General features: G+C 48.5%; 1 protein-coding gene across 1 annotated transcript in view; it reads left to right on the forward strand.

Moving 5' to 3' along the window:
- VAMP2 (vesicle associated membrane protein 2) overlaps positions 1 to 24,930 on the forward strand; it is a 267,674-nt gene extending 242,744 nt beyond the window's left edge. The window contains exon 5 of the mRNA XM_069646469.1: positions 18,160 to 24,930. Coding sequence (XP_069502570.1) covers positions 18,160 to 18,176 — 17 coding nt within the window. The 3' untranslated portion in view covers positions 18,177 to 24,930. The remainder of the gene's footprint in view (positions 1 to 18,159) is intronic.
- The last annotated feature ends 882 nt before the right edge of the window (positions 24,931 to 25,812 follow it).

Consider the following 25,812-nt stretch of genomic DNA (forward strand, 5'->3'; position numbering starts at 1 on the left):
GCACCTGCGTGGCCGAGGCAGATATGGTTCCCGGACCTTCTGGACTTGTCAGCGTCCCCGCCGATCAAGCTGCCGGCGGACGCGGATCTACTCTCCAGGGAAGGAGGCGCCATCCTCCACCACGACCCGAAGTCGCTGAACTTGCAGGCCTGGCTCCTGCAGCGCTAGAGTTTGGAGGATACGACATACCGGCCGATTGCAGAGAGGTTCTTGCAAAGGCCAGGGCGTCCTCGACTCTTAAATGCTACGGACACAAATGGAAGAGGTTCTCTGTCTGGTGCCACGCACAGAAGATTAACCCTCTACGGATTACGGCCCCCCAAGTACTGCCGTACCTGCTGACGCTGGCCAAAGCTGGTCTGGCACACGCGTCCATCAAGATTCATCTTGCTGCGATCTCCCGATACACCAGAACCACGGGGCGGACGTCCTTGTGGTCTCATCGTCTGGTGAAAGAGTTCATGAAGGGACTGTTCAGATCGTTCCCGCCGGTGAAGGCTCCGGCCCCGGCGTGGGAGCTCAACGTGGTGCTGACCAAGCTCATGGGACCTCCGTTCGAGCCTCTGCACTCGGCCCCGTTGAAGTTTCTATCGTGGAAAACAGCTTTTCTTGTGGCCATCACCTCCGCACGACGAGTGGGAGAGATCCAGGCCCTTTCCTGCAAGGCCCCGTACTTGACTTTCCACGACACGAGGGTAGTGCTCAGGACGCACCCCTCCTTCATGCCCAAGGTGCCGTCGGACTTCCATCTCAACGAACCCTTGGTGTTGCCTGTGTTCTTCCCGTCGCCTTCGTCGCCGGCTGAGAGGACTTTGCACTCGCTGGATGTGGCTAGAGCGCTGAAGTTCTACGTAGACCGCACGAAGTGTTTTCGGAAGACGTCACAACTCTTTGTGAACTTTGGACCTGTCAATCAGGGGAAGGCTCTCTCGAAGGCTTCCATTTCCAGATGGCTCTCCGGCTGTATCATGTACTGTCATCGGTTGGCAAACCGACCGCTGCCTGGCCGTCCGAGAGCCCATTCCACCAGAGCGATCGCAGCTACCACGGCGTTCCTATCTGGTGTGCCCCTGCTGGACATATGCAGGGCTGCTACGTGGAGGTCGACGCACACCTTCACGAAATTCTACTGCGTCGACCGGGATTCCAGGGAGGAGTCCAGGGTCGGCCAAGCAGTGCTGCGCAACCTGTTCGCCTGAGGTGAGCCTGGTGAGGAGGTAAGATGCTTAATGTTGAGTTTATGTGATGCTTAATGTTGAGCCTTTGCCACATCCCGTGGTTGTGCATGTGTGTACTGCTATGTATTCTTTATTCATGAGCATGTGAATCCATGCCAGACCCCATGCTGGAGAAGGAACAAGTTACTTACCTGTAACTGTTGTTCTCCAGCATGGGTCTGGCATGGATTCACATGCGAACCCTACCGCCTACCCCTCTGCGGCTCTTCACTTGGTCATACTGCCACTTCACGTGCTTCCAAATCTGAAGATGGCTGCCAGAGGCGGTGCTTAGGTAGAGGGCAGTCATTGGCTGTGGTCAGTATGACGCAGAGACCAGTGATTGGTTATTACTACGAAAGACAGATCAGAAACGAAACTGATACTGGTTTTTTCTTTACCGAGGATTCCCAGCCTGACGACGGGGAATATTCATGAGCATGTGAATCCATGCCAGACCCATGCTGGAGAACAACAGTTACAGGTAAGTAACTTGTTCCTTATGTGAGTTTGTCAATGATTTTGGTGTTATCTGGATAGTTGAAACATGTGATATCTGAATTATTGATAATATCCAAGAGGTTTGGTGATGTAGATATTGATAAATCAAGACAGAGGTGTGGATTATTCAGGTACTCGCAGGCGAGGCTGCGGGGTCATGATCTGAAAAGGGCCATGTGTGGAGTTTTTGTCCTGTCAGTGAGAAATTAAGCTACTCGGATTGAATCTGTTTCTTTAAATCTGATGTCCTTCAATCTTGTCAGCAGAATGTTGTGGTTGACAGTATTGTAATCAGAGATGTAGGATGAGTGCACTAGCCGAGTTGGCGTCGGGGTTGTTTTTTAGTGCGTCTTATTTCAAGCACAATCTGTACCTTTTGTTGGCCTGAATCTCTGTTGTGACTTGTAAGTTTTCCCTGACCTACCTGTAGGTAAACTGGAGGATATTTGCAGTGAATGGTGCGTTGGAGATGGATTGGTAATTTGATGGGCCATTGGGAACAGCTATGGGTTTTTTGAGAAAAGACTTGACAAAGGGCGTTTTCAAGGCACGAGAGATGTCACCTTTTTCGATACATGCACCAAGGAGGGCGTGGAAGGACTGTGCCCATCTGGGTCGCTGTGTTATTTGCCTTGTAGATGTTGACGGGGCATGGGCCTCACAGTGCACCATGCTGGATTGCTCCTTTTTTACCAGGGATATGACTGAATATATTGAGAAGGAGAGAAAGGCTGTGAGTGCTGGCAGAGGTGGTTTCACTGCTGGGCTTGGAGGAGGGCTCTGGGGCAATGCGCTCTTCTGGGAAACGAGGCAACGCAGAGAAAGCACGGTTTGGAGACCCGCTCCCACACGTAGAGGCTGGAGTGCAGTGTTTCTGTGCTTAGTGGTGGTGGCAGTGTCTTAGCGATGTGGTCTTGGATTTGTGGAATTACGTTTCTGAAAGGGTGCTGCAGTGGAGCCGCAGAGCTCTTGGGGGAGGGCGGCAGTGGTGCCTTACAGCCTGAAGGGGTTTTGAGTGTGTGCATCATTTTGGATATTTCCTTCCGCCCCTATTGTGCCTACTCTATTCAGCATGGCTAATGAGCTTTTGTTGCTTTCAACATCTCTACTTTGTCGAGTTGGAGCGGTCGGTTGTAAGCCACTTTATTTCTTGGTAGGCAATTTTCTCTGCATCTTCTCGTGAGTCTCCAGTTTTCTTTCGTGAGGAGACTGCGCTTTTTTTGTGGATCTTTTTGTTTGGGAGTGGGCTATAATATTAAGTTGTTTAATATCAAGGTATGATTATCTTTTAAGTTGTTGTCTCGGGAGGATAGCTCAGGGGCTGCTCGCCTTGGAAGCAAGAGGACACAGAGCTCCACAGGTTCGATCCCTGGGTCCGCGCTTAGAAACCTCTGGGTATTAAGCGCGTTATAAATAACCTATCATATCAGTGCTGCCTCCTGGTTTCTGATTGGGGCTCTCATTTGAATGCTTTGAGTCTCCAAAATGCATGTCCAGCTTGATATCCTAAAAGGGACTGATTTATGTTGTTGTTGGGGGAGGGGTGTTCCATTGTGTGTCAAGTTGCACACATGGGCTCTTTAAGTAGTTGTCTGGTGGGCAAGGCACCCAGGTCTGCAGGGATTGCTTTGGTAGCTATGTCGTCCTCCTTTTACATCCAGAGATTGGGTGAGATGTGTGCACCAAAGGGCCAGCGACGGCGTCTGCCTTGTTACCTTGGAGATATGGGTTGTATGAGGGTGGTGTGTAGATGTAATAAAGTAGCAGAAGCGATTTACAGCCTGTGCTGTTGTCAGGGTGAGACTTTAATCTCAAGAGTCTTTGTGTACCAATGCAATTCTTCCTCCTCGCTTGACCATTGTGTTGGCGAGTTTCATTTTGGAACCCATGGGCAATGAGCCACGGATGACTCTTTTGCGAGTCGGGCCTCTCTGATGATTACTAGCCCTGTTTCGTTCTCACTGAGCAGGTCATTGATGTCTAAAGAGTGTTTGGCTGTAGAGCGGGCATTGATGAGAAAGCACCTGGATCCGAGATTCTCTTTGCAAGTCATCAGTCATCTGGGTGACCTATGCTGTTCTGTCCTTGGAAGCGTGCACTTCAGAAGTTTTGAGAAGAGACTGAGCAAGTTCCTCTTTGGGTGGTGGGGAGGGGAAGTTGGTAGTCTTTGTTCCATTGACAGTTGCTTGTTGTTGGAGGAGGGTGTATGTAGTAGTTTAGTTGTTTAGTAGTGTGCGTCCGGGCAAGGCCTATTGTGTGGTCCTAGATGTGGGACACAGTGTCACTTCTCTTGTGGTCCTCTGTAGGTTATGGATTGAGGCAAATGAGGGTCATCTGTTCCCAGCGCAGAGTAGCACCTTAATGAGGTATCATGAGGGGAAGGCAGTCTGAGGTTGAGTATTGGTGTCCTGAAAGAAGAGTCCTTAGCATTACTGTTCCTCGCTTTTACTCATATCCTCTTAGCTTTTTGTTACTCGGCTATGATGGGGTCAGTCGTGTGGTAGCCTGAGATGTTTTTGGAAGGTAAAACCATTTCAGTGGTTGGTTGGTGATTTGGTTGGGGGGGGGCTGTTGCCTTAACTTTATTGTGAAGAGAGGAGGGGACAGTGCTTGTGAGCCTTATCTCTGTATGGGATTGATCAGGGTAAAGCACCAGTAAAAAGCGACACTTATTTGCGGTATACAGTTGGGACGACTATGACAAAGCTTGGTATGGACACTTAGGGGCCAAGTGCCAAAGAGAGAGACCCAAAAAGTGCACCCTGGAGTCGAGCACTAAGGAAGGCCTGACCTCTAACCACAGTGGGTTGCACCTAACGGCGGTATGGGTGAAGTTGTGGAGTATCTAGCACCAGGGGTGGCTCGTCCATAATGAGAAACTCAGAGTTGACCCGCCACTCATTATAGATAAGTCAAGCCAGCTCAGTGAAAACACTGGGTGCTCCCGAGCCGCTGCTGCAGGCACCCGAGGGAGCACTCATGGGCTCGCTTTAACTGAACTGTCAAATGGAAACTCAGATTCCCTTTTGACGGTTCAGTAGTACCAAGCGCGCATGCCCAATGAATCGTGCGTTGCCAAGAGCGTTTTGCTGCCCCACCCTTGCTTGGCCCATTGGGGATGCAGAAAGGGATACTGCAGGGCTGAAAAGGGCCATGCTTTTGCGCTTCCTAGCAGATCCAGGGCTCAGGGAGTGGCCTGATGGAAGCACTTCAGCTCCACTGCGCATATACGGGAACCAAGAAACACACTCTGCTTTCTGGGTCACGTTGTATGCTGCACGGGAGTCAAATGACCTTCATTGCAGGAGGCAGCACAAGGTAGAGTCGACTGTAATCTCTGGAGCACGTAAGGTAAGGCTGCACGTATGAAAAGCACACGTGTTTGTTTGTGTGTATGCAGATTTTTGTTAATGAGAGAGTATGTTTAGGTGCGCGTGTGACCAAGAGCATATGGATGCTGTATGGCTGTGGGTAAATGAAGAATAAATGCTAATGTGTGTGTATATGAATTGGAGAGTGAGGAATGAAGGATGCTGTATAAATGCTGATGTGTGTATGATGGGCTGTGTATCAGGCCTCTGATGGGGGGGTGGTTGGGGACGACAGCAAGGGGTCCTGTTTTCTTACTGTGGCATAGTATGTTTTGCTGGGCAAGTGTGAAGGCAGCATGATGCATGGTCCTATGTGGTACTGCCCACATGAGTGGGCCAGTACTCCGGAAATTGTTTACTGTGGAATGCCATTTATTTACTGGGCATCAGGGGCGAAGGAAGCATGAGTGATCCTACGTGCCACTAGCCTACATTGGTGAGGCCAGTCTGAACATATTTATTTGTTATGGCATGGCATTTTTTTACTTGCCATCAAGGGTGAAGCCAAAGTGAGTATTGTTACATGGTGAAATTGGCCTACATTTGTGTGACCAGTCTGGATATATTTTCTTATTGTGGCATGGCATGTATTACTGAACATCAGGGGTAAAGCAAACATAAGTATTATTACTTGACTAGGCTTGCCTACATTGGTGCAGCTAACCTGGACATATTCTCTATTGGTAAAGCCAACACAAGCATGTTCTCCTGCATATATCAGTGCATCCTCCATTGCTATGTATGGGCACAGCCAGCATGAACATGTTTTTTATACTGGCATATATTGTGGGCAAAGGCATCATGAAAATAAGTTGGAAAATGCTTCTGTGCACTGTTGGGGACTTGTATCTCTTGTATTGGTCATGTGTTACCTTACAAAGGGGAATGCAATTTTTTTTTATCCGGTTTTTCACAGAAGGTGTGCCAAAAATGCACGTTAACCCTATATATATATATCATTTTTTGTTTTGTTTTTTGGGGCACTCCATACCCCCCGAATTCCTCTCCCCCTTGGTTTGTCCGGGCTACATCGCTATGCTCGGTTGCTCCCCCATATTTCTCTGAACCCCCTCCAATTAAAAATATGTGCCTGCCCCCACTGCCTAGCACTGAACTAGAACCTACATAAGTTGTGGTGGTGGGACACTTGGAATCCAGAAAAAGTAGGGGCACACCAATGATGAGTATCTTGAATATGCACGCACCAATGAGTGTGCCCCGGAAAGTGAAATACAGTGGAGTTTGAATGAACAATGTATTGCAGATGCATGATGCAGAGGGGAATTACCTAGTAGAGAAATACACCTCACTGCCAGGTAAAAGAGGGGTGTGCAGTCCTTTAAGTGGGCCGGTGCCAGCCAGGGTCAGGCCCCGGCAGTCTCTAAAAAGTGGGGCTGAGCTGGGGCCCTGCCGGGGCCCCATGCTCCCACCACAACATCAGCGTGACGGATTATCACGCTGCGGCCACAGCCACAACGGGAGATGCGCCCTCCATTTTCGAGTAAGGCAAGCGGACCGAAGTGCCAGCCAGCCACATCTGTGACTGGCTCGCACTTCTGTCAGTCACTGTAACGTCCTCCTGTGGTCCCTCACGCGAGGGGTCACAAGAGGAAGTTAGTGTTCTTTGTTTCGGCCTCCTGAGGTCACCGAGGTGCTAAATTCTATATTTTTAAAAAAGATGGCTTGAAAAGTCCACAATTCAAGACATCTTTTATAAAGCGTTGCCGGCGGACAAAGTCACCTCATGCTTCATCCGTCATCAAAGCTTTATAAAAGATGGATACTTTTCAAGCCATCTTTTTATAAACATAGAAATATGGCTTGAAAAGTACGCAAACCATGAGGTACGCGCACAAATATATATTTGTGTCCGTACCTTACTATGGTTTGGGTTCTTTTCAAGCCATCTTTTATAAACATAGATATTTGTAACCTATTTCTATGTTTATAAAAAAGGGCTTGCATACTACACAAACGGGGGTCAAGTCTTAAAAAATAAAGTGGGGGGACTCATCAACAAAGGCAATGGTATTTGACATCGCCAGAAATTAGCTTATCAAGGTGAAATATGCACATTTCATGAAATTGCCTTTGCATAACAACCCAAATTGCACAGAATGAATGGTATTTGCCTTTCATAAAATCAACACACTACACACAAAACCAAGAGAGGATATTTTCTTCTAATAGTGTTTTTGAAAACGTTAAAAGATGTGCATGTTTTAAACACCAAGAACTAATACAAATGTTTTCCCTGGGCCTTGTAGTACCGAAATGGGATATTTAGTTTTTAGTTATTTTTCATCAGGTTATATAGTGCAGTGGTGAAGTGTCCGGACATGAAGACTGCAGTTCGATCCCCGAGGTCGGCTTAATTTAATAAATTCAAAGAGGACATTCAATGTTTCTCATTTTAGCTGGGGGGGACTGAGTCCCGCCTCTGAAAAAAGTGGGTGGACTCCGTCCCCCCACGTGTACCCTCGACTTGAGCCCTGTACACAAACCATAGGAAGGTACGCATACATATATATACATGCTTACATGCATTTATATATTTGTTTGCATACCTTTAATATGGTTTGTGTACTTTTTAGGCCACGCCCATCCCGCAAACCACACCCCTAAATGAGGGGCCCCCTTCTCTATTTCTTACCCTACTTAAAGCCCTGGGGGTGCGGCACGGGATACCCACAAATGAGAATAAAGTGGATGCCAGATACTGTGGGGGTGGGAGGGTCGCCTCTTTAGAAGCAAAATCGTGTCAAGTGAGTGGTAATGATAGGTCAAACCAAAAGAGGACATGAGATTTCCAAATGGTGAGGCCCAGAGTGTTAAAAGACTGGACCAAAGACACACCTGCAGGGACCCCTACTGGTTGGGGAGTGGCAGAGGATTTTCCAGCCTGCCGGGTGAAACGTCTTTCAGGTCTAGGGAGCGTCCTGGAAGCCGAAGTCAGAGAGGGCCTAAGGGGAGGGCTGAGGCTGGAGGATCTTTGGGAATGATGGGGAGTGGAAAGGAAGATGGAGATACCGTGTGTCACTAGAGAAGAGCATTACTCCGCTTGCCCCCTCTAGGGGTGGTCTTTAGTCAGCTACACTGCCAGCACTGGCAGATGTCACTGTATGAGAATTACTGGGCAGTCCTCGCCTTAAAAGCAGTCTGCCCTCCATCACTACTACCCTCGGCCAGCAGGCGTCGCTGTTACGTCACTCTTGCGCGTTCCCTTTTAAGCCACTCTCTGCAGCTTTGGTTTATAAACCTCACGCACAATATTTCTATTCCCAAGAAAGCAACGTTTTCTCTCCAGCAAGTGTTCCTTCGTTTCATGCTCTAGAGCAGTCTTTCTTGTCGCCGGTAAGGTCTCCAAACTCTTTAGTGAAAATATGTTTGGGCAAAACCACCTCAAAGGCCTGCAATGCTTTTCTGATGTTGTGTTGGATGTATACACTCTTGCTACTTGTGGTTATTTTTCATTTATTGTTCCCTTTCTCAGGCCAGGCAGACCAAGGCTGGGGGTACCCAGCCGACATGCTGGTTGACCCAGCTGAAATTAGGTGATAGGGGACACCCTGCCAGCCCTGCAGCAAACTGGCACTTCCTTGACCTGCGGGCACCCAGGCCAACACCAAAGGACGGTGCAGGCGTTGCCCAGCAGGTGCACCGGAGCCTGCATACAGGGTTGCACAGCACAGGTTCTGCAGCAGCACCATGTAGAGTTGCCCGGCATGGGCTCTACAGAAATGGGGTGGAGGGAATGGGAGCCCATCACGGATTGTGTTGCCCAGCAGGGGCACAGTCCGTATGGAGGGTCCTGGTGCAGCAGGACCTCCACTTGCTACGCAGCGCCAACATCGCGCTGCAATGACGCACAGCAGGCAGGGATCCATGACCTCAACTGAGGAGCGGGGCGACGATTGTTCTTCTTGCTGATAGATTTTTATCCATCAGCAGTGATTTTTGGATACCGAGGCTTGAGCCTCATTACTCCATCTTCTCGGGTTGAGTATGTAGTCGTGGGTTTGTATTCTTCTTGGTCTGTGTGGTCTTGTCACAGTAGAGCTGGTTTCACAGGGTCTTCGCAGTGATGGGCCGCAGGTAGCGGTCGACGGGGTTTGCAGTGGTGGCAGTGAGTCTTCTGATCAGAGGGTTCGGGTTCTGATCCAGTCCTTGGCAGAAGTTCTTACTCAGCTTCGCTAGATGTTCGTCCAACATCTCGATGTCCAGGTCTCTGTGAAGGTCTGCCATCCTTGCGGATAGCCGGAACTTGCGGAGCTGGAACTGACTCGTCCCATTTATTATATTGGTCACATGGTCACCATCATGTGACCTTCGCACGAGCCCTGGGCGATACCATGCTCCCAGGAAGGAGTGACACACCATACTGGGGATGCGCGCTCTTACCGCTATATAACTGTGCAGAAATGTTCGGACATTAAGCCCCTGTTTATTTTAAAACGCTTCGCATCTCTGGGTTTAATCCACAGAGTTTTTAGGCCTTGATGCTTTGAGACAATATGAAATGTCCTCTTAGAAGCCGCCTTCCTTCTGGGCAGAGTTTTGCTTTTGCAAATGGACAGTGTTGGACTGGTCTGCCTTTTGCTCCTTGCGCGGGTGATTGCTCGAGGGGGAGACCGGTCCTCTGTAGCTCTTCCTCTTGGCATCAGAGTTAAGGCTTTGCTGAGCCCTCCCTGCTGCCTGCCTGGGTGGATGTCTCTTGAGGAGGCATTCAGCATCGAGATGCTGGAGTCTCCGCGGACTCCTGCAGGTTCCCCTTGGGCGCAGCAGTCGCGTAGTGCTGTGTGGCAGCCCGTTTCCTCCACACGGTTCCTAGTGGCTTACACACAAGGTAACCAGATGGCTCCATGATATTGGGGATCCTCTGCTTCCGGTAACCCCCACTGGCTGAGTGCGAGCTGCACACGTGTGTGCACGCCAGATGCATGCAGACACCTCTGCACGCTGATCGCAAAATCATTAAAGCAACCTTATGGGAATGTGCCCCACGTGTGCGTGTTCCCCCTCACCTCCCCAAGAAGGCTTGATTTTCCATAATGCATGTTCTGTACGTTTCATTCCTTAACCCACTTCACTCAGACTTGTTTTACATCGATAGTACATATTGCAGAGGGCCCGGAATTCAATCGTCCATTTTCCTCTGAAGACTCTTTATAACGAGTCTCAGGGTAGAAGGGTAACAAATTTAACTTGCGGATCAAGCATTTGTGGAAGTCAAGCCTGCTTGATTAATTTAACGTGTGCACGCACACGTGCTATATATTTCCACGAGAGTGACATAATTACAATTTTGTTTTGGGCTGTCCTTCTACCTTGGGGTTAATGAAGTCATCTTGAATGAAGTGATGTAAAACTGCAACTTCCAGAATGCAATTTGATGGAGAGATAGAAGCCAAGGACTGGAAACATGGTGTTATTGGTGACAATAATCTGGTAACCTTACTTTTATGTGGCATTAGTAACCCTTTCCACGGGTTACACTGGAGGTAATGGCCCGGCAGCCTGAGTTAAACGCACGAGCGAAGCCATTAGCCCACTCGGTAGCTAAAGCGGTAACCTGGGGTGCTGATAGTGGGGTCTTTTCTATGAATGAATGGGGCGGCTCGCGACATCCCGTTCATTCATAGAAATGACAGTTCCAAGATGGCCACCACAGAGATGGAAGGCGGGGCTCCTTACGGAGCACCTCTTCCATTTACGTTGCGACAAGCAGAGGGAGACAGAGAGCAGCAGCGGCAGGTGTCGCCACCCCCACAATCTGCTAAGTGGGGATGGGAATGTAAAAAAAAAAAGAAAGAGGAGGGTGGGGAGAAGATTGTGGTCTGGGGTGGGACAGGCAGCCTGCAGATTCTGTGGAACACGGCTGAGATCACCAACCTCAGCCTGCTATCTGCATAACCTTATCCCTCTGCCCCGGGTGCTAATTAATCTTAACCTGTGGCATTGCTCTGGGCAACCCTCTACGCCATTGTTCTTCAGCCTGCCAAACCATTCCAGAAGGGGAAAGACCATGTGCAAATTAGGCTTGGCTCCACCCCAAAAGATGCAGTTCAGCCCGACTGCTTAGTCACATTCCCTCTGCATGAGACCATGGGCACCTCACACAATTCAGGTCTTCACGCTACCGCAGGAAAACACAATTTGTACCACTGGCTCGACATTACTAATTGGCCCTACATAACCACATATGGTTGGTCTTGGCTCTGGAGTAATGACAACACACACAGACACACACGCACGAACGCACATGCACGCGCGTGCAAACATACACGTACAAGCTCTAAAATCATGTCATTGAACCAGCTCTATAAGAGCATAAATCTGGCCATTGCTCCATTTCAAGCAATTCACGTTTGCAATCAAAGTAGCGCCAGACGCACACTTCTGACAACACCTATATAACACAGTACACCTACATCAGGGATCTGCAACATTTGCCTCTCCAGATGCTGTGGGCTGCAGCTCCCATCAACTGTAGCCAGCAGAGTCAATGACGAGGGAGCATAGGTGGTGTTGTCCCAAACATCTGGAGAGCAGGAGGATGCAGAACCCCGATATATATGGATACACAACTCCAATACCTTCCCAGCTTACAGATTCCAGTGTAGGTGCAGTCTGCAGAGGCAGTATTCTGATGAATGACAATCACAGTTTTCACAATCCTCATATATACTTTGATATAGCCACTGTATGTTGCTTGTCTGACAACCCCAGTATAATCCCACTATGACAATCCCAGTAAACTCCCAGTATGTACCTCCCAGTTTGCCAACCCCAGTATAGTGTAATTACTAGGTGACCTAAGACGCCAACCATTCTCTGCCTTGATAAAGACTACGGTCGAAACACGCGTCTGCTTTTGTTTCACCTCACATGGCTCATGTTGTCAGTTCTCACCTTTCTCATGCTACTCAGCGTGATTTGGTATTGCCCGACCCACAGATTCCTTCTCTTGCCCTCCTCCTATTCTACTTCCCAGGCTTGTTCTGGGTATCCCCACATCCCCATCTGCTGCTTAGTGTTCACACGCCCCTCTTACCATGGCTGGTCCAGTGTGTCGTCCTCCTCCTCCTTAACCGTCCCCTTTGTTATTTTGTGTACTACTATAACCTGTCTGTGATAACTAACCCTTGTTTTTTGTTCCCTTGTAAATCCATCAATTCAAATTGCTAGGCACGCACCCATGTCCTCTGTAAAGTGTTTTTGCTTTTTATAATGAATACAAATCCTGACATTGGTGTGAAAGCCAGGCATATTAAGTACTTTTACCAGACAATAATGGGTGACAATAATGGTTTAAGGACACCTATAAGACCTGGTGTGTGACCGAACAGAAACTACATTTCTGATGCTCGTGAATCTGCTTAGAATCACATGCTGTGCATATAGTCCAACATCTAGTGGTAATCGTAGAGTACTACATCTTTTTTTCGAAGATTGAAAACGGACGTCAACCTGTGCATGCTTGTAACACTATCCCCATCGTGACGTGTATTGTACCCATTAGCCCTCACGCGTTGATGTCCCCCAGATTGTTTTTCCCGCCATTCTGGTCAGTCGCTTGCATGCGGAGCTCGTGTTAACAAGATTTATTTCTATTCCACGTGTCTTCGACGCATCCTTGGAAGGATTCTCGAATGACTGTTCCTGTTTGCCATCCGGTTCAATCTTTGACTTTTGACGGCTGCCACCGGCCTTTGCCCTCAGGCTTCACCCTTTAGACTAAGGACAGAGGGGACCTTTTATTTTCGACATTTCTCTTTAGAGAATGCCTTTTCTTTCTTTTCCCTCTTCCTTCTTGTCTGGCTGCTCTTTTTCAACTTTACCATGGAGAGAACTTCCTGTAACAGGAGGTTTCTGTGGGAGGACACTCATGGGGAGTGTAATAACTGTTTACCTTGTGACCACAACGGGCAGCATTGAAAAGCCTGCCGACTCTCTAGGCCGAAGACGCTTAAAGAAAGGCACACAAAAGTGGGGGCCGGTCTACGGCATGCAGGCCGATTCACATTCTCGCGCCAGCGGCTCGGACAATGATTCTCCTAGCAGCCACAGCTCCAGTTCAGAGGCTGAAGACATCATTGTGTTGTCGGATGACTCCCACGGGCGCGTCCCCAGCCCCATTAAGCATGCCGAACACATTCTCACACCAAGGCTAAACACACAACCCCTCAGCCTTCAACGGTATTGTCGAAAAAGCCCCCGGCACCTGTAGGCCCATCGAACATTTTGCACGGCTTGGTGAAACTGAGGTTTCAGGACCCGCTGCTCCTCTGCCGTCGCGGTTGGCACATGGTACTAAGTCTTCCGTTTCTCAGGATGCCTCCACCTAAAGTTACGACGCCTGTTTCTGATACATCGAACTCACCCAAAATTGAGTGAAAAGCATTCTAAGTACTTTTCACATGGTTCCGGTCCCCAGAAAGCCTCTTCTCTGCCCTCAGGTTATGCACAGGCCTCCTCTCCTTTGTCCCAGTCCCTACATGGTCCAAAGGCCCAGTGCAGGCTGTTAGTTTTTCCACTTCCAGAAACCCCAGCCACTACGTCTTGTACTATGGAAAGGTTTGAACAGTGCATGGACAAATTATCTCAATGTATTGGGTTTTAGGATAAATTTGATGAAATTCTCAAGAGGTCCCATTCCTTTGAGGGGCATCTTAGGCCCTGCAAGCCTCCTAGGCTTCATTCCCCTGTGTCTCACCCTGCTTCTCCTGGACAAAAAATCCCGGACAATTTTCAGGATGATCAATTTGATCACAGTGATGGTGTTCCGAATCATCATGAGTGCTCCCAAGACCCTATTTCTCATGACCCAGATGCTTGGCTTACTACAGATGCCCAGGGGAATTGACCCCTGCTCATGAGGCTGACTCTTATCATATTTTGGGAACCCCTCCTGTCTCCCAACGCAGAGTTTCCCCTATTGTTGACCAACTGCTTTTCAACAATATTCTTCAGAAAACAGTGGACCATTTCAAAATGGTCACCCAGGCATTGGTGCCTGACTCCGACCTTGTGGAGGGTATCCTCAGATAAACAATTCCTGTCAGTCAGGCTATCCCATTTCCTAACTCCATTAAGAAATGTATTGCCTCCTCTTTGCTTGCACACTCCCTTACTCGGGCGGTGAATCCGCGCGTGTTTCCACTTTATATTCGTACTCACTGGTGGTCCCCTGTCTTCATCTGAGTCTCCACCTGTTAAAGGCGGTAAGAATCTCTACGCCCTGGGCAAGCAAGTAATTTTTTCTGTGGCCTACCGTACACGCATTGCAAACAATACCACTCTGCTTGCCAGTTACAGTGATGTCCAATGGGGCCTGGTACAGGAGGGTCTTCAGAATGTTCCTAAACCGAATAAATCGCAACTAAACGTGATGGCGAGTGACGTCAGGACATACAAAACATTTTAAAAAACATACTTTATGCTGCGGAGACGGCGGCATGGGTGTTGATGGAAGGAACTCTTGTGAAACACCATGCGTGGCTTAAGAACTCTGGATTTAAACCCAAGATGCAGGCCATGATCATCAAGAAACCCATTGAGGAGTCTGCTCTATTTGGCAAAGCAGTGGACGTCACATTTGAGACGGCAAAGAAAGAGCATGAGACATTGAAATCTCTCAACCAAATTTCTAGCAGGCTGTATGTGCAACGCAGGGTATTTAATGACCGCTGCCCCTTTTGTGGGCAATCCTTCTCCGGCACCATTTCTATGGTACAAGGGGATCACCCTGGAATTCTGACCAAGGAACTTCCAGCTCTTGTTAAACCCCTCAACAACATGGATATCAGCGTGGCAAAGGAAGGGGTAGAAATGCAGCAGCCAGAGACTCCCCTGCCCCAGCCAGCAAATGACTCTACGATTCGGGTCCCCTCCCATGCCTCTCCAGTAGGAGGTCGGATAACATGCTTCACCCAAGCATGGGGGGGATCACTGCAGGTGTGGGTGCTCAAGACTGTAAGCAACGGTTATTGCATCGAGTTTCTTCAAACACCTCAATACCACCTGCCAAAGAACAGATGGCTTTCTCCAGACCATCTCCTTATTCTTCAAGAAGCAGCAGAGGCCCTGCTGTAAAGGGGAGTTCTCAAACATGTCCCAGATCAGGTAAACAAGGGTATTTATTTCATATACTTGCTTGTACCCAGAAATGATCTAAACATGCACCCTGTATTATACCTGTGCACTGCAAACAAGTATGTCAAGCCTCAAATGTTCAGGATGCCAACTCTGCAGGACGTTATTCGGTTGTTGAAGCACAGGGATTACATGGCCACCTTCGATATGCATATTTTCATATTTCAATGTTGCCAGTACACAGGAAGTACCTAAAGTTCACTCACTATCAATTCAAAGTACTACCCTTCGGCATTGCCTCAGCCCCAAGGGATTTTACCAGGGTACTGGCAGTGATGGCAGCTCACCTGCACAGACCGTCTGTTCCCGTGTACCCATATCGAGACGACTGGCTCATAACTGAAGACACACATCAAGCGTGTCTACGGAACACCTAAAGGCTATAGACCTTCTGTTCCAACTGTGGTTTTCCATCAACGAGAAGAGATCAAGTTTTGTCCCCAGCCAAGTGAAACAATTTCTGGGGGCACTAATTCGGACAGAAGTATGTAGCCAGTTGTCAGATAACCATACAAAAAGCCATGCAGCTATTAGGAAATATGGCATCCTGCATTTTCCTGGTTCTACATGCCCGCCTGCGCATGTGTCACATGCAGGAGTGGCTCTCGAGCCAATGGTGTCGGGCAAATGCTCAGTGGGACGATCTAGTGGTTGTCTCGAAAACCCTTGTTCTGTCCCTGCAGTGGTGGTCGAAGGACAACCTTCTGAAGGGCAAAACCTTCACCACCGCAGTGGAAGCCACTCTCTGTATGGATGCATCCCTGTCAGCGTGGGGAGCTCACCTTCTACATCAGACACAGCAGGGCACATGGCATAATTAGTAGCAAATTGACATATCAACTTGTTAGTGCTATTTGCTGTATTCAAAGTTCTCAAAGCGTTTCAGACACAACTGCAAGGGAAGACGGTTCTAGTGCTCACAGACCACTCCACAGCCATGTATTACTTGAACAAACAGGGAGACACTCGTTCTCCAGAGCTGTCCCAACTGTCTCGGAGCACTTGACATTGAGCATGCCAACACAATATGTTGCTCCTGTCACAACACGTTCCAGGGAACACAATCTTCTAGCCAATGTACCCTGCAGAGACGTGAAGTTACCTGTAGAACATGAGTGGCACGTGCATGAACACATTTTATGCAATGATTGTGCAGAATGGGGATATCGACCTCTTTGCAACACTGCAGAATGCACCCTGCCCAGTCTCTATGCCTCAAGGTATCCCCAAAGGATGTCCAAGGGAAACAGTCTCTAGATCACATGGTCGGGCTGATTTGCCTATGCTTTTCCCCCAGTTTCTCTCCTCAACAGAATAATTCTCAAGATGCACCAGAAACAAGTTGCACCAATCCTGATAGCACCAATTTGGGCTCGTCAGTTGTGGTTCTTACATCTTATGCAAATCTCTCTTTGCCCTCTGTTGAAGCTGCCTTGCCCCTACAACATGCTGTCCCATGATCAGTGGACACCTCTACACCCATGCCCCCAAATTCTCAACTTAGCAGCATGGCTCCTGAGGTTCTAGAGTTCTGGCATCTCCAGCTGTCTCAAAGGTGTATGGACATCCTTAGGGAGGCACGGAAACCTAATACCAGACACTGTTACTCTAGTAAGTGGAAGTGCTTTGTCAAATGGTGCAGTACTCGTAACATCAACCCTATTGACTGTTCTCCCACACACATAGCAATTTCTAGATGGAGTGTTAAACACATCCAAATGTGCTACTCTCTGGCTAAGAGAGATTTACCCTTTATGCCTAGAGCACATTCTACTCGAGGCACAGGAGCTACTAAAGCTGTCATTGCAAATGTTCCTCTGGACTCTGTTTGCAAAGCGACTACCAGGAGTTCGGTTCACGCCTTCACTCAACATTACTGCTTAGATACACGTTCTAAGACTGATTCTCAGGTGGGTCAGGCGGTGCTAAGACATCCCTTTGCTGCTGCTCCTTTAGGCATCCCACCGCCATCTCCTGTCACTGCTTCCTAGTCTATGCACAGCATGTGATTCTAAGCAGATTCACAAGCATCAGAAGACATACATTACTCAGCGTAATAGTATTTCTGGTGCTTGTATAAGCTTAGATTCACATGCGCCCACCCTTCCTCCCCTATTGGCGTTGAAGGAACATAGACATCTTAGAACTTCTTTTCTTCTGTACTCACTCATTCTAGTGTTACAGGCAGCCCGGGTCAAAGTCGTTTTTAGATCTAAAAAAAATGCAATACTCTGCAATTACCACTAGATGCCAGACTATATGCACATCATGTGAATCTAAGTAGATACAAGCACCAGAAATACGATTGCGGTGAATAATGTATGTCATTGTTGCAAGACAATGAACTTGATGTGCCAACTTGGCATAAGTTAAACTGGCAATGATCTGCTACGTGCTTTTTCTGTAAACCGGTTATGATGGCATAATTAATGAAAGCTGGCAGCAATGTGTTTGCTAAGTACACCTATATATGCAATAAAAAACAGTGAGAATAATATTTTCCAGTCCCTCCCTGCTACTAAAATGTAGTGGTGAGGATTGTGGAGAATGACGATCTGAGATTGAACTCTGGATACGTTTGGGATTTTAAAGGCATTGGGTCTTTTCTTAAATAGGATGTGGAACATAAAATGATGTTTTTTTAATAGAGTTTTAAAGGTGAAAATATTGTTTGAAAAATGCACTGGAATTTTACCTGGTGGCAGGTCAGATTTGTATTGGTTGACTGTTAAAAATCTCAGATACTGTAGAACTAGTCTTGCAGGTGTGTAACTTTTACTTATTCTAAAAATGATCTACACGCACTGGTTCTTATGTCTGCAATGATAGTCGTCTCCTCCTGGTGTTTCTTTTCAATGGTGACTGATGTTCTTGTCTATGGTGACTGACTTCTCCCACCTTTCTTTCCTCTGCAGTGTACTTCAGCACCTAAGGGATTCGCTGGAACAGCCGTTTCCCAACATGACGACCAGGGAGGGCTCGAGGGATCCGAATTTCCTATATCTCAGCCATATCTTCCAGTCCCCCCCTTCACCGGGGGGCCCCGCCGGAGCCCCCCAGTGTGTGCGTGTGCGTGTGCAAGACGTGTGTGTCCTGTAAATATAGCCCAACAATCTGTTTTTGTTATTTATACATATATATTATATATATTTTGTCTGTACGTAGAATTTTGTTACTAGAGGATTTTTAGACGTGTATTTTAATTTACGTCCCTCTGTACCTTTCGCGAACTTTAAATGTCTTAATTCAGATGTAGGAGGACCAATTGTGCGTGTTGGTGGCAGAAGTGGGATAGAATGAAGCCAGGAGCGAGCCGAGCTCCGAGAGGCGTGCCCTTTCTGGGCGCCTGTATAGCCTTCCCACCCAGTCTCTTCAGTGTCTGGCACCGCCTATCTCCCAGCTGCATTGAAGGGTTCCTAGATGCAAAGGTTGCTGGCGTGCACAGGCTGTGGAATTAATGCATCATTTGCAGAGAAAGGGGAAGGCAACAGCAGGTCGCTACCCGGGCTTTCCTATCCCACTCTGCCGCTAGATACACATGAAACGCTTCTGTAACATTCCTTTTATTGTACTCTGTAAACTTTCCAGGGTGTGCTCGGAGGACAGTGGGTGGGAAGGGACCTAGACGTGCAGGGAAATGCCAAACCATCATTGGCGGCTGCAGATTCTCAGGGTGTGCGGTGGGCTTCGTCTCAGCAATGGGATGCCCGCACCCAGGTGCCGTGGGTGTGCTGAAAGCACTGCTCGGGTCTCCATACGCAGTGTTTGTGTGTAGCACAGCAAGAAACTATGGCACACGTTGTGTCGATGTAGCAGAGCTTGCGCTGCAGCTCCTTCCCTCTTTAGAATGGGAGGTGGGGTGGACCCCTTTTGATCTCCCCGTGCCCTCTCAGCCAGACTGCTGTACAGCACCAGGCACACCACATTCTGAGAATTTGTAGCGCCTGCGATGCCCGTCACTTGTTGGGAGCGCCTTTCTTCACAATCTTAGGCTGGCAAAAACCTTACATTCCTTACCGTGGTAACTCGGTCGCAAACGACAATTACACAGATGGGCGCTGCTGCCAGCGGCGTCGGAGCGCTGCCGGGTGATGGGCACCGCGAATGATGGGGTGGCATTTAACAAATCTCTAGAACACAAAAGGAGTGACACCACACTTCTTTCATTCCAGTCCCTTCCTGTGCCTCCTCTCCGGGCCGCGCCCCAAATAATTCCAGCATCTACCTTAGCCATCACTGCCGATTGAAACCGAAGGGGGGAAGGTTTTCTCTGTTGGGATGGTGGTCGCTGTCTGAGTAAGCTAGGTCCCGATGGGTAAAGGCGATGCCCGGAAATGATGCCCCCGCCCCTGCGGGGGAGGTGGGAAGCTGAACTCTTGGCGGTCTTGCTGCAGCTCTGCCCCCTGATCTTTGCCTGGTGAGTCTTGTTTTGTTAGTCTGCTTTCGATATCGAGGAAGGGACAGAACTCCTGTGCATTGGTACGGTGGCTGAAAATATTGGGGGGTTGGTCTTGCGCTTTTTATTACAAGTCAATACTTTAATAGGACACTCTAGGTTCAGGTGGGTGTGCGAATGGGGGGGCAGGAGGGCATTAAAGTGTATGCCTTTTAGGAAGGGCTCGGGCACCCGTCTCCTTCATTGATTGGAGGGCTCAGCTACCATGGCGCATCGTCCCGGGGCACCAGGGCGGTCTCCTTTTCCAGGGAGAATATGTGGCCCCAGGGCTATCTCCCCAAGAGGCCGACGGAGCCATTGGGGGTGTGTCCCCAGGGGTGCCGTTGAGGCGCCGCAGGGGCCACATGGTCTTATTCTTTATCGCCGGGTACGGGATGGGGATAAGGAAATGGTGATTCTTAGTAATGGGTCGGGGAGGAACCAGAGGGGTAACTCTACGATGTTGATTTTCATTTTGAGGCTGGGGAACACAGTGCTGTGGATCTTTGAGGGGGGGGGGGGACAAGGGGCTTCAGCATTGTTGGTCTTACGGGAACGAAAAGGACTCCCCTATACTTTGGATCTTGGTAAAGAGCAGTGGTATTCAAACGTTTTTATGCGGAGCCCCCTGCCCCCCTAGAGTTAAAATACTGTGGCTGTGCCCCTGTCAGATGCTTTATCTGTGTATATTTTCTATTAAAAGCAGTCGCTGTACTCCCTTTTTGAAGAGCGTCATGACATCCTGCGGGGACCCCTAGGCCAGGCCCACAGTTTGAAGACCACTGGTATAGAGTCTGATGAACCCATCGCTGTGCATGGGTGAGCAGGGGGGCGCAGCGCTATGCCACTGGCAAAGGGTCCGGTGCACTTGCCTGTGGATCGTGGAGGAGGGACCATGGTCTTAGCAAGGAGGATCCTTGCGCAGGGTGAATGACGGGGGGTAGGGGGGTCATGGCACTGTAGATGTAGGTGGCAGGACTACGGGTCCCCCTGCACTGATGATCTTTGAGCAGGATTCCAGAAGCACAGTACGCAGAATGGCAGTGCTGGACCCATCGCAGTGGATCTCCGGGGAGGGGTTAGGTGGCCTTGCCTCATGAATTGAGCAGGCCTCTGTGCTGGCCATGTTAGAAGTGGGGAGACCTCAGTGTGGATCTCAGATCTTAAGGGATTGACCGGGTGCCAAAGGGCTTCATTCCTTGGGGGAGGCACTGTGGGCCAAAGGCTTCTATTAATGGTCGGATTTACAGGGAGGTTGTGGGTCAAAGGTAGGCCAGCTGTGCCAGTGCTGTGGAGGCTGGATTGGGGCCACAGGACTGTGGGTCCTGGGGGAGGGACCAGGAACTGCAGAACTGTGGATCGTCGCAGAGGGTTCCGGAGCCCTGACAGAGGGTCTTATTGGCGGCCTGGGGATCTCACGGATGTGGATTGTAGAGGAGAGACCGGCGGGAATCGGGTCTGAGAACCTGGGCGAGGGAACAGCACCCACCGGAAGTGGTGGGGGGACACACATCTTCGCTTTGACTGTTCCTCTCTTTTGGCCCCTCGGCTCTCTCTGTCTCTGTGCTGTGTACCCCCCTCCACCATCTTCCCAGGCCCCCACTCTCCTTGTTGTATAGCATCGAGTGCCATGATGGTGACCAGCAACCACAGGTTGATTTCCCCCACTCCCACTCTGTCTGTTGGGCCCAACAACTCACTCCTTGCCATTCACAGCAGGTAATATGACTAACAGTCAAGTGGCCCTCAGTTATGTGGCACACATATAGTCAGTTCAGGAGTTTAAGTCGTCGACGTGTAGCAAGCTGTGACTTAGTCTAAACTTGTGTGGCCATGTAGCTGCATTGCCACCTGTGGTTGTAGGTTCCAGTAGCGGACCTACCTGCCAATGCATCGCCGTAGAAAGGACCGCACGGAGGTGGAGGTGAATTCAAAGAGCACCCAATTAGTGATCTAACCTGGAAAGGAGTCACAGGCGAACTAGAGGACTGTTCCAGCCAGAGGGGATTTCTCAGAGCTCCCAAAAGCGTGTGCATTTTATGATCTGTGCACTGCCTGTGCTGGTCCAGATAAAATAGCAGAGGATTAAGAGATCCTCGAATCAGCAGAGTGGCAGTAAACTTAAATAGCCACGAGGTGGCAGAATTGTCTGTCTTTGATGTGGAGAAAAGTCACACAAGTTGCAGATTTGTATACCTTTTATTGGACTAACTGAAAAATCTATGCAGGGTTGGAACAAAACATTAAAAAGAAATAAGCACCATTCCGAGCAGCTAAGAGCTCAGCATTTCACAGCTTTGTCGACAATCGAGTGATTCAAACCTTTGAAAATCAGGTTAACTATGGGCCCTGATGAGGAAACGGCTCCATGTCTGCTTTGGAAGGCATTGGTGCGCCGGGACTGTTGCTCCTACTCGCAGTTAGAATATCTTGAGGGCAACAAGGGGCCTGTCCAATTGGCCATTGGCATACATGTCACCGGTGTGTGACCTGCTTTAACCCTCTGTTGCAATGTGTTAAGGGGAGACACTGGCTTCCACTTGTAGTTAATGGATTGCCATAAGAGCTCGCTCGGGACCTGGCCTTCTTGATCCCATTGAAATGCTTTACATAGCCTCTATTTCCCAAATGAGGGCACTAGGCTAAGGAAGACTATTTGTGCAGGTTTCTTCCAGCAACGAGTTGACAGCCTAGGGTAGACTGTTGTGTCACTGCAGGACCCCAGGTAAATTGAAGAGGTGGAGGGTGTGTCCGCTGTCTGCACCCCTGGGTTTAGAGCAGCGTTGTCCAACTCCAGGCCTCGAGGGACGAAAACCAGATGGGTTTTCTTGATATCCCTCATTAATATTCATGCGGAAAGATTTGCATACATTTAGAATCATTGTATGCAAATGCATCTCATGAATATTAATGAGGGCCATCATGGAAATCTGACATGGATCCGGCCTTCGAGGCATGGAGTTGGGAAACCCTGGTTTAGAGCATGTGGGGTAGTAGTACATTTTGTGCACGCTCCTGATTTCTGTTTAAAGCTGGCCCTTCAAAGATTCCATCCTATTTGGACGGGGTTGGGCGGTGTTGCGGTATAAGTGTCTACCAGCACATTCTGCCCTTGGCATGTGAGGCACTGATCTTGCAGGCAGAGCTCCAGTTGATCCAGGGATAGGGACTTGTGTGGGGGCTTGAAGGGAGCGGAGGGGGGCCTGGGTGTCTTTATTGGCCGGTCTTGCAGGGATAGTCCTTCAGGTCGACGCCCACTTGGCTGGGGCAGATTACTTGACCGTGGTGTCCTGTGTTGTCTTTAAGGCGGATTAGCTATAGCACAGAACGTATTTTTTTCCAGTATATGAGTAAACCTCGTGACTTCATATCTTCTGCCCACTTGAACTTTTATCCAGTCCCCGTCTCTTCTTCTGACGTGACCCCTACCCTTAAAATAAAGGAAAGAAATATTCGGGGTTCAAGATCGAAGCTGAAGGAATGGCACAAGATTAAAAATAAAACTGTAATATTGGTGTGTTGGAATTAAAATGGAACTGTAAAAGCTCTTGCCAGGATGCCGGGAAGTGTGTTCCTTGTCACTCTGGAGGGAAATGACACTCTGCCTCGCGAGGGGCAGGGGCAGCAGACATGTCTGCCGTTTACCCCCTTCCCAAAGTCACTGGGCTGAATGGACAGGGGGTGATGTGGTTCAAGCTGTTGGAGAATGGGGATGAGGATTGAAATTTCAGGATGGCGGGACCATCCTTTCCCCAGATTGTCTTGGTGAGCTTGGGATGGCGTTGGCTGGCACTTTAGGCATGTGGTGTAATTTTGAGGCACAATTTGTGGCAATCTTCACGTTTGGGTGTGTTTTTCCCCTTTGAAACAATTTAGTAAATAAATCTGTTTCCAAAATAGTGGAAGACTGCGCCAAGCTATACTAGCTATACCGGGAAGGTAGCATTGACTGGAAGGTGAACTGTATAGGAAATTAGCAAGATTGGAGGTCTAACTTTCACCTTTTAGGGATTATTAACCCCAAAAGTACTGGATGCAAGCAACCCACTACTCACCAAAAGGTAGCAGTGCAGAGTGGCCACTGGCGCGCAGCGTCTTTTAGGAACTTTCCGGCATGTGCACAGATCTAAGAAATAATAACTTCCATAGTAACCTCAGGTGGAGGTCACTGGGGAATGGGGAGACTCTACAGGGATGCCATGTAGATGAAATGCCCACCTTCAGGTTGGGGCGGGGGTTACTTTAGACGTGGGGTGTCTAGAGTGCCTGCCAATGCTGCCAGGTTTCTGGTAAAACTGCCTGGGTTTCTGATACTGCTGCAATATGTCTAATGCTGGTAGTCCCTTGACGCCACCATCTTGCTGTCACTGTGCCATCTGCCTTTTACACCCAGAGTGCTTTGCTGCAGAAGGAGAACATCTGGCAAAGAACTCTGGGTAAAATAAATAACATGTTTTTATCTCTTACGAAGATCTAGCTCAGTGCTTAACCTGTGGAAGCAGGGGAGGTTTCTCAGGGGTCCAAGGGAGCAGGGAGGGGCACACAGATCCCACAGCGTAAAGTCGCGAGTCTAGCATTGCCTACAAGCACCGGGCTGGGTACTGGTAGTGCTTCGTACTATTCTGAGAATGGCAACCACGCTGATGCAGTATCGCAGAGGTAAACCCGTCGAGACTTGCCTCCCCCTGCTCTCCCAATGCTACCTGGAAGATAACCTGGGCCACCTTAGACGAAGGCCATTTCTTGGGAATCTCCAGGCCCATTTTGTTTAGCAAGGAGTCGTTTCCATCAAAATTTGGAAACGAAGATGAGTAACGGTCCAAACCCGGTCCTTTCTCAATCCACTGTTGCATTGTGGGATTTCCCCTCCGACGTCAGTCAGTATACATTCCCTACAGTCGGCAGCCATTTCAATTTCCCGGCATCTTAGGATATGCAACAAACATGGAAATATTAGGTTTTTAACTGTCTGGGTCTTTCGAAATCTCCCAGACCAGTTCCTTAAGATGACATGTTTCAGGTATAAAAGTACTCTTTTTGGGTACTTATGCTCATGGCTCAGTGGATGATTCTTTCCAGGACAATTATGGGTCTAAAAATCCCAATTGACTCTCCTCCTCCAAGCCTGTGTGCTCCCCTCCTCCACAGTTTAAGCACTGGGTGTTCACCCCGGAAAACGCGATGTGAAGAACTGAAACCACGAGTGATTATGGCTGTGAAAAAATGTACAATAAACTTGTCCTTGAAGAAATCTTCTAATTTGTGTCCTTTTATTTCTAGCAATAAAGAGTCAGTACCATGGGATACTATTGGGCGTGGTGTCACGGTTGATTACACGGCACACGCCAACTAGGGAACTCCTTCCCCTACAATGGATGTCGTGCACAATAAAGCGCTTTTTATTTTTAATATACTATGATTTTTTTTGAGTAGGCCTCCAACCCGTCTCGCACCCAACCTCCACAAACACCCCGTGTTACAATGGACTAGGAACCAGGCCAGTGTGTATCAATTAAATATTTATTATTTAATGAAAAAGGAAAATCAAAGAATTATACAGCCACTAATGTTGTGGCAACACAAAATGCAATAAGCTCTACAAAACAACTAGGTTAAGATATACTATTACAGTTAATTCTGTTTTTTATGGCAGAACAGAAAAAGAACAATTTACCACAAATTGATAGCACCAACAGTTAAGCACTCCCCCCTGCAACAATGGTAACATGGGGTTTCAAGGATCAATACTACTGCTATGGTACAGCACACAAGGGGGCTGCTTACACTAAAGGACAAATCGGGCTTCAAGACAGACTAGCTAGCACACTTAAGAAATTCGATTTGAACAAAGGCAGCCCATGAGAAAGAAAATCAAAAAAATAAAGGGAATGCAATTCAGACTCTGTGATCAGGAGGGTATAGTAGAGGAAGAGATATAAACTAGGAAAAACCAGCTTTCAAAGGTTAAAAGAATTTTGTAGAAAAAACAAAAAAAGCAAATTACACTAATTTTGCTGGGGCTGTGAAGTGACAAGCAAGCTCGGAGCAATGAAAAATGAAGAAAATGCAATGCGTAGTCCGCACTCAGTATGTGATAGGGGAAGAGATATACTCTAGGAAAAACGCCTTTTAA

This window comes from Ambystoma mexicanum, chromosome 1p (genome assembly GCF_040938575.1).
Source record: "Ambystoma mexicanum isolate Mex_15411 chromosome 1p, UKY_AmexF1_1, whole genome shotgun sequence".
Taxonomy (NCBI): Eukaryota; Metazoa; Chordata; class Amphibia; order Caudata; family Ambystomatidae; genus Ambystoma; species Ambystoma mexicanum.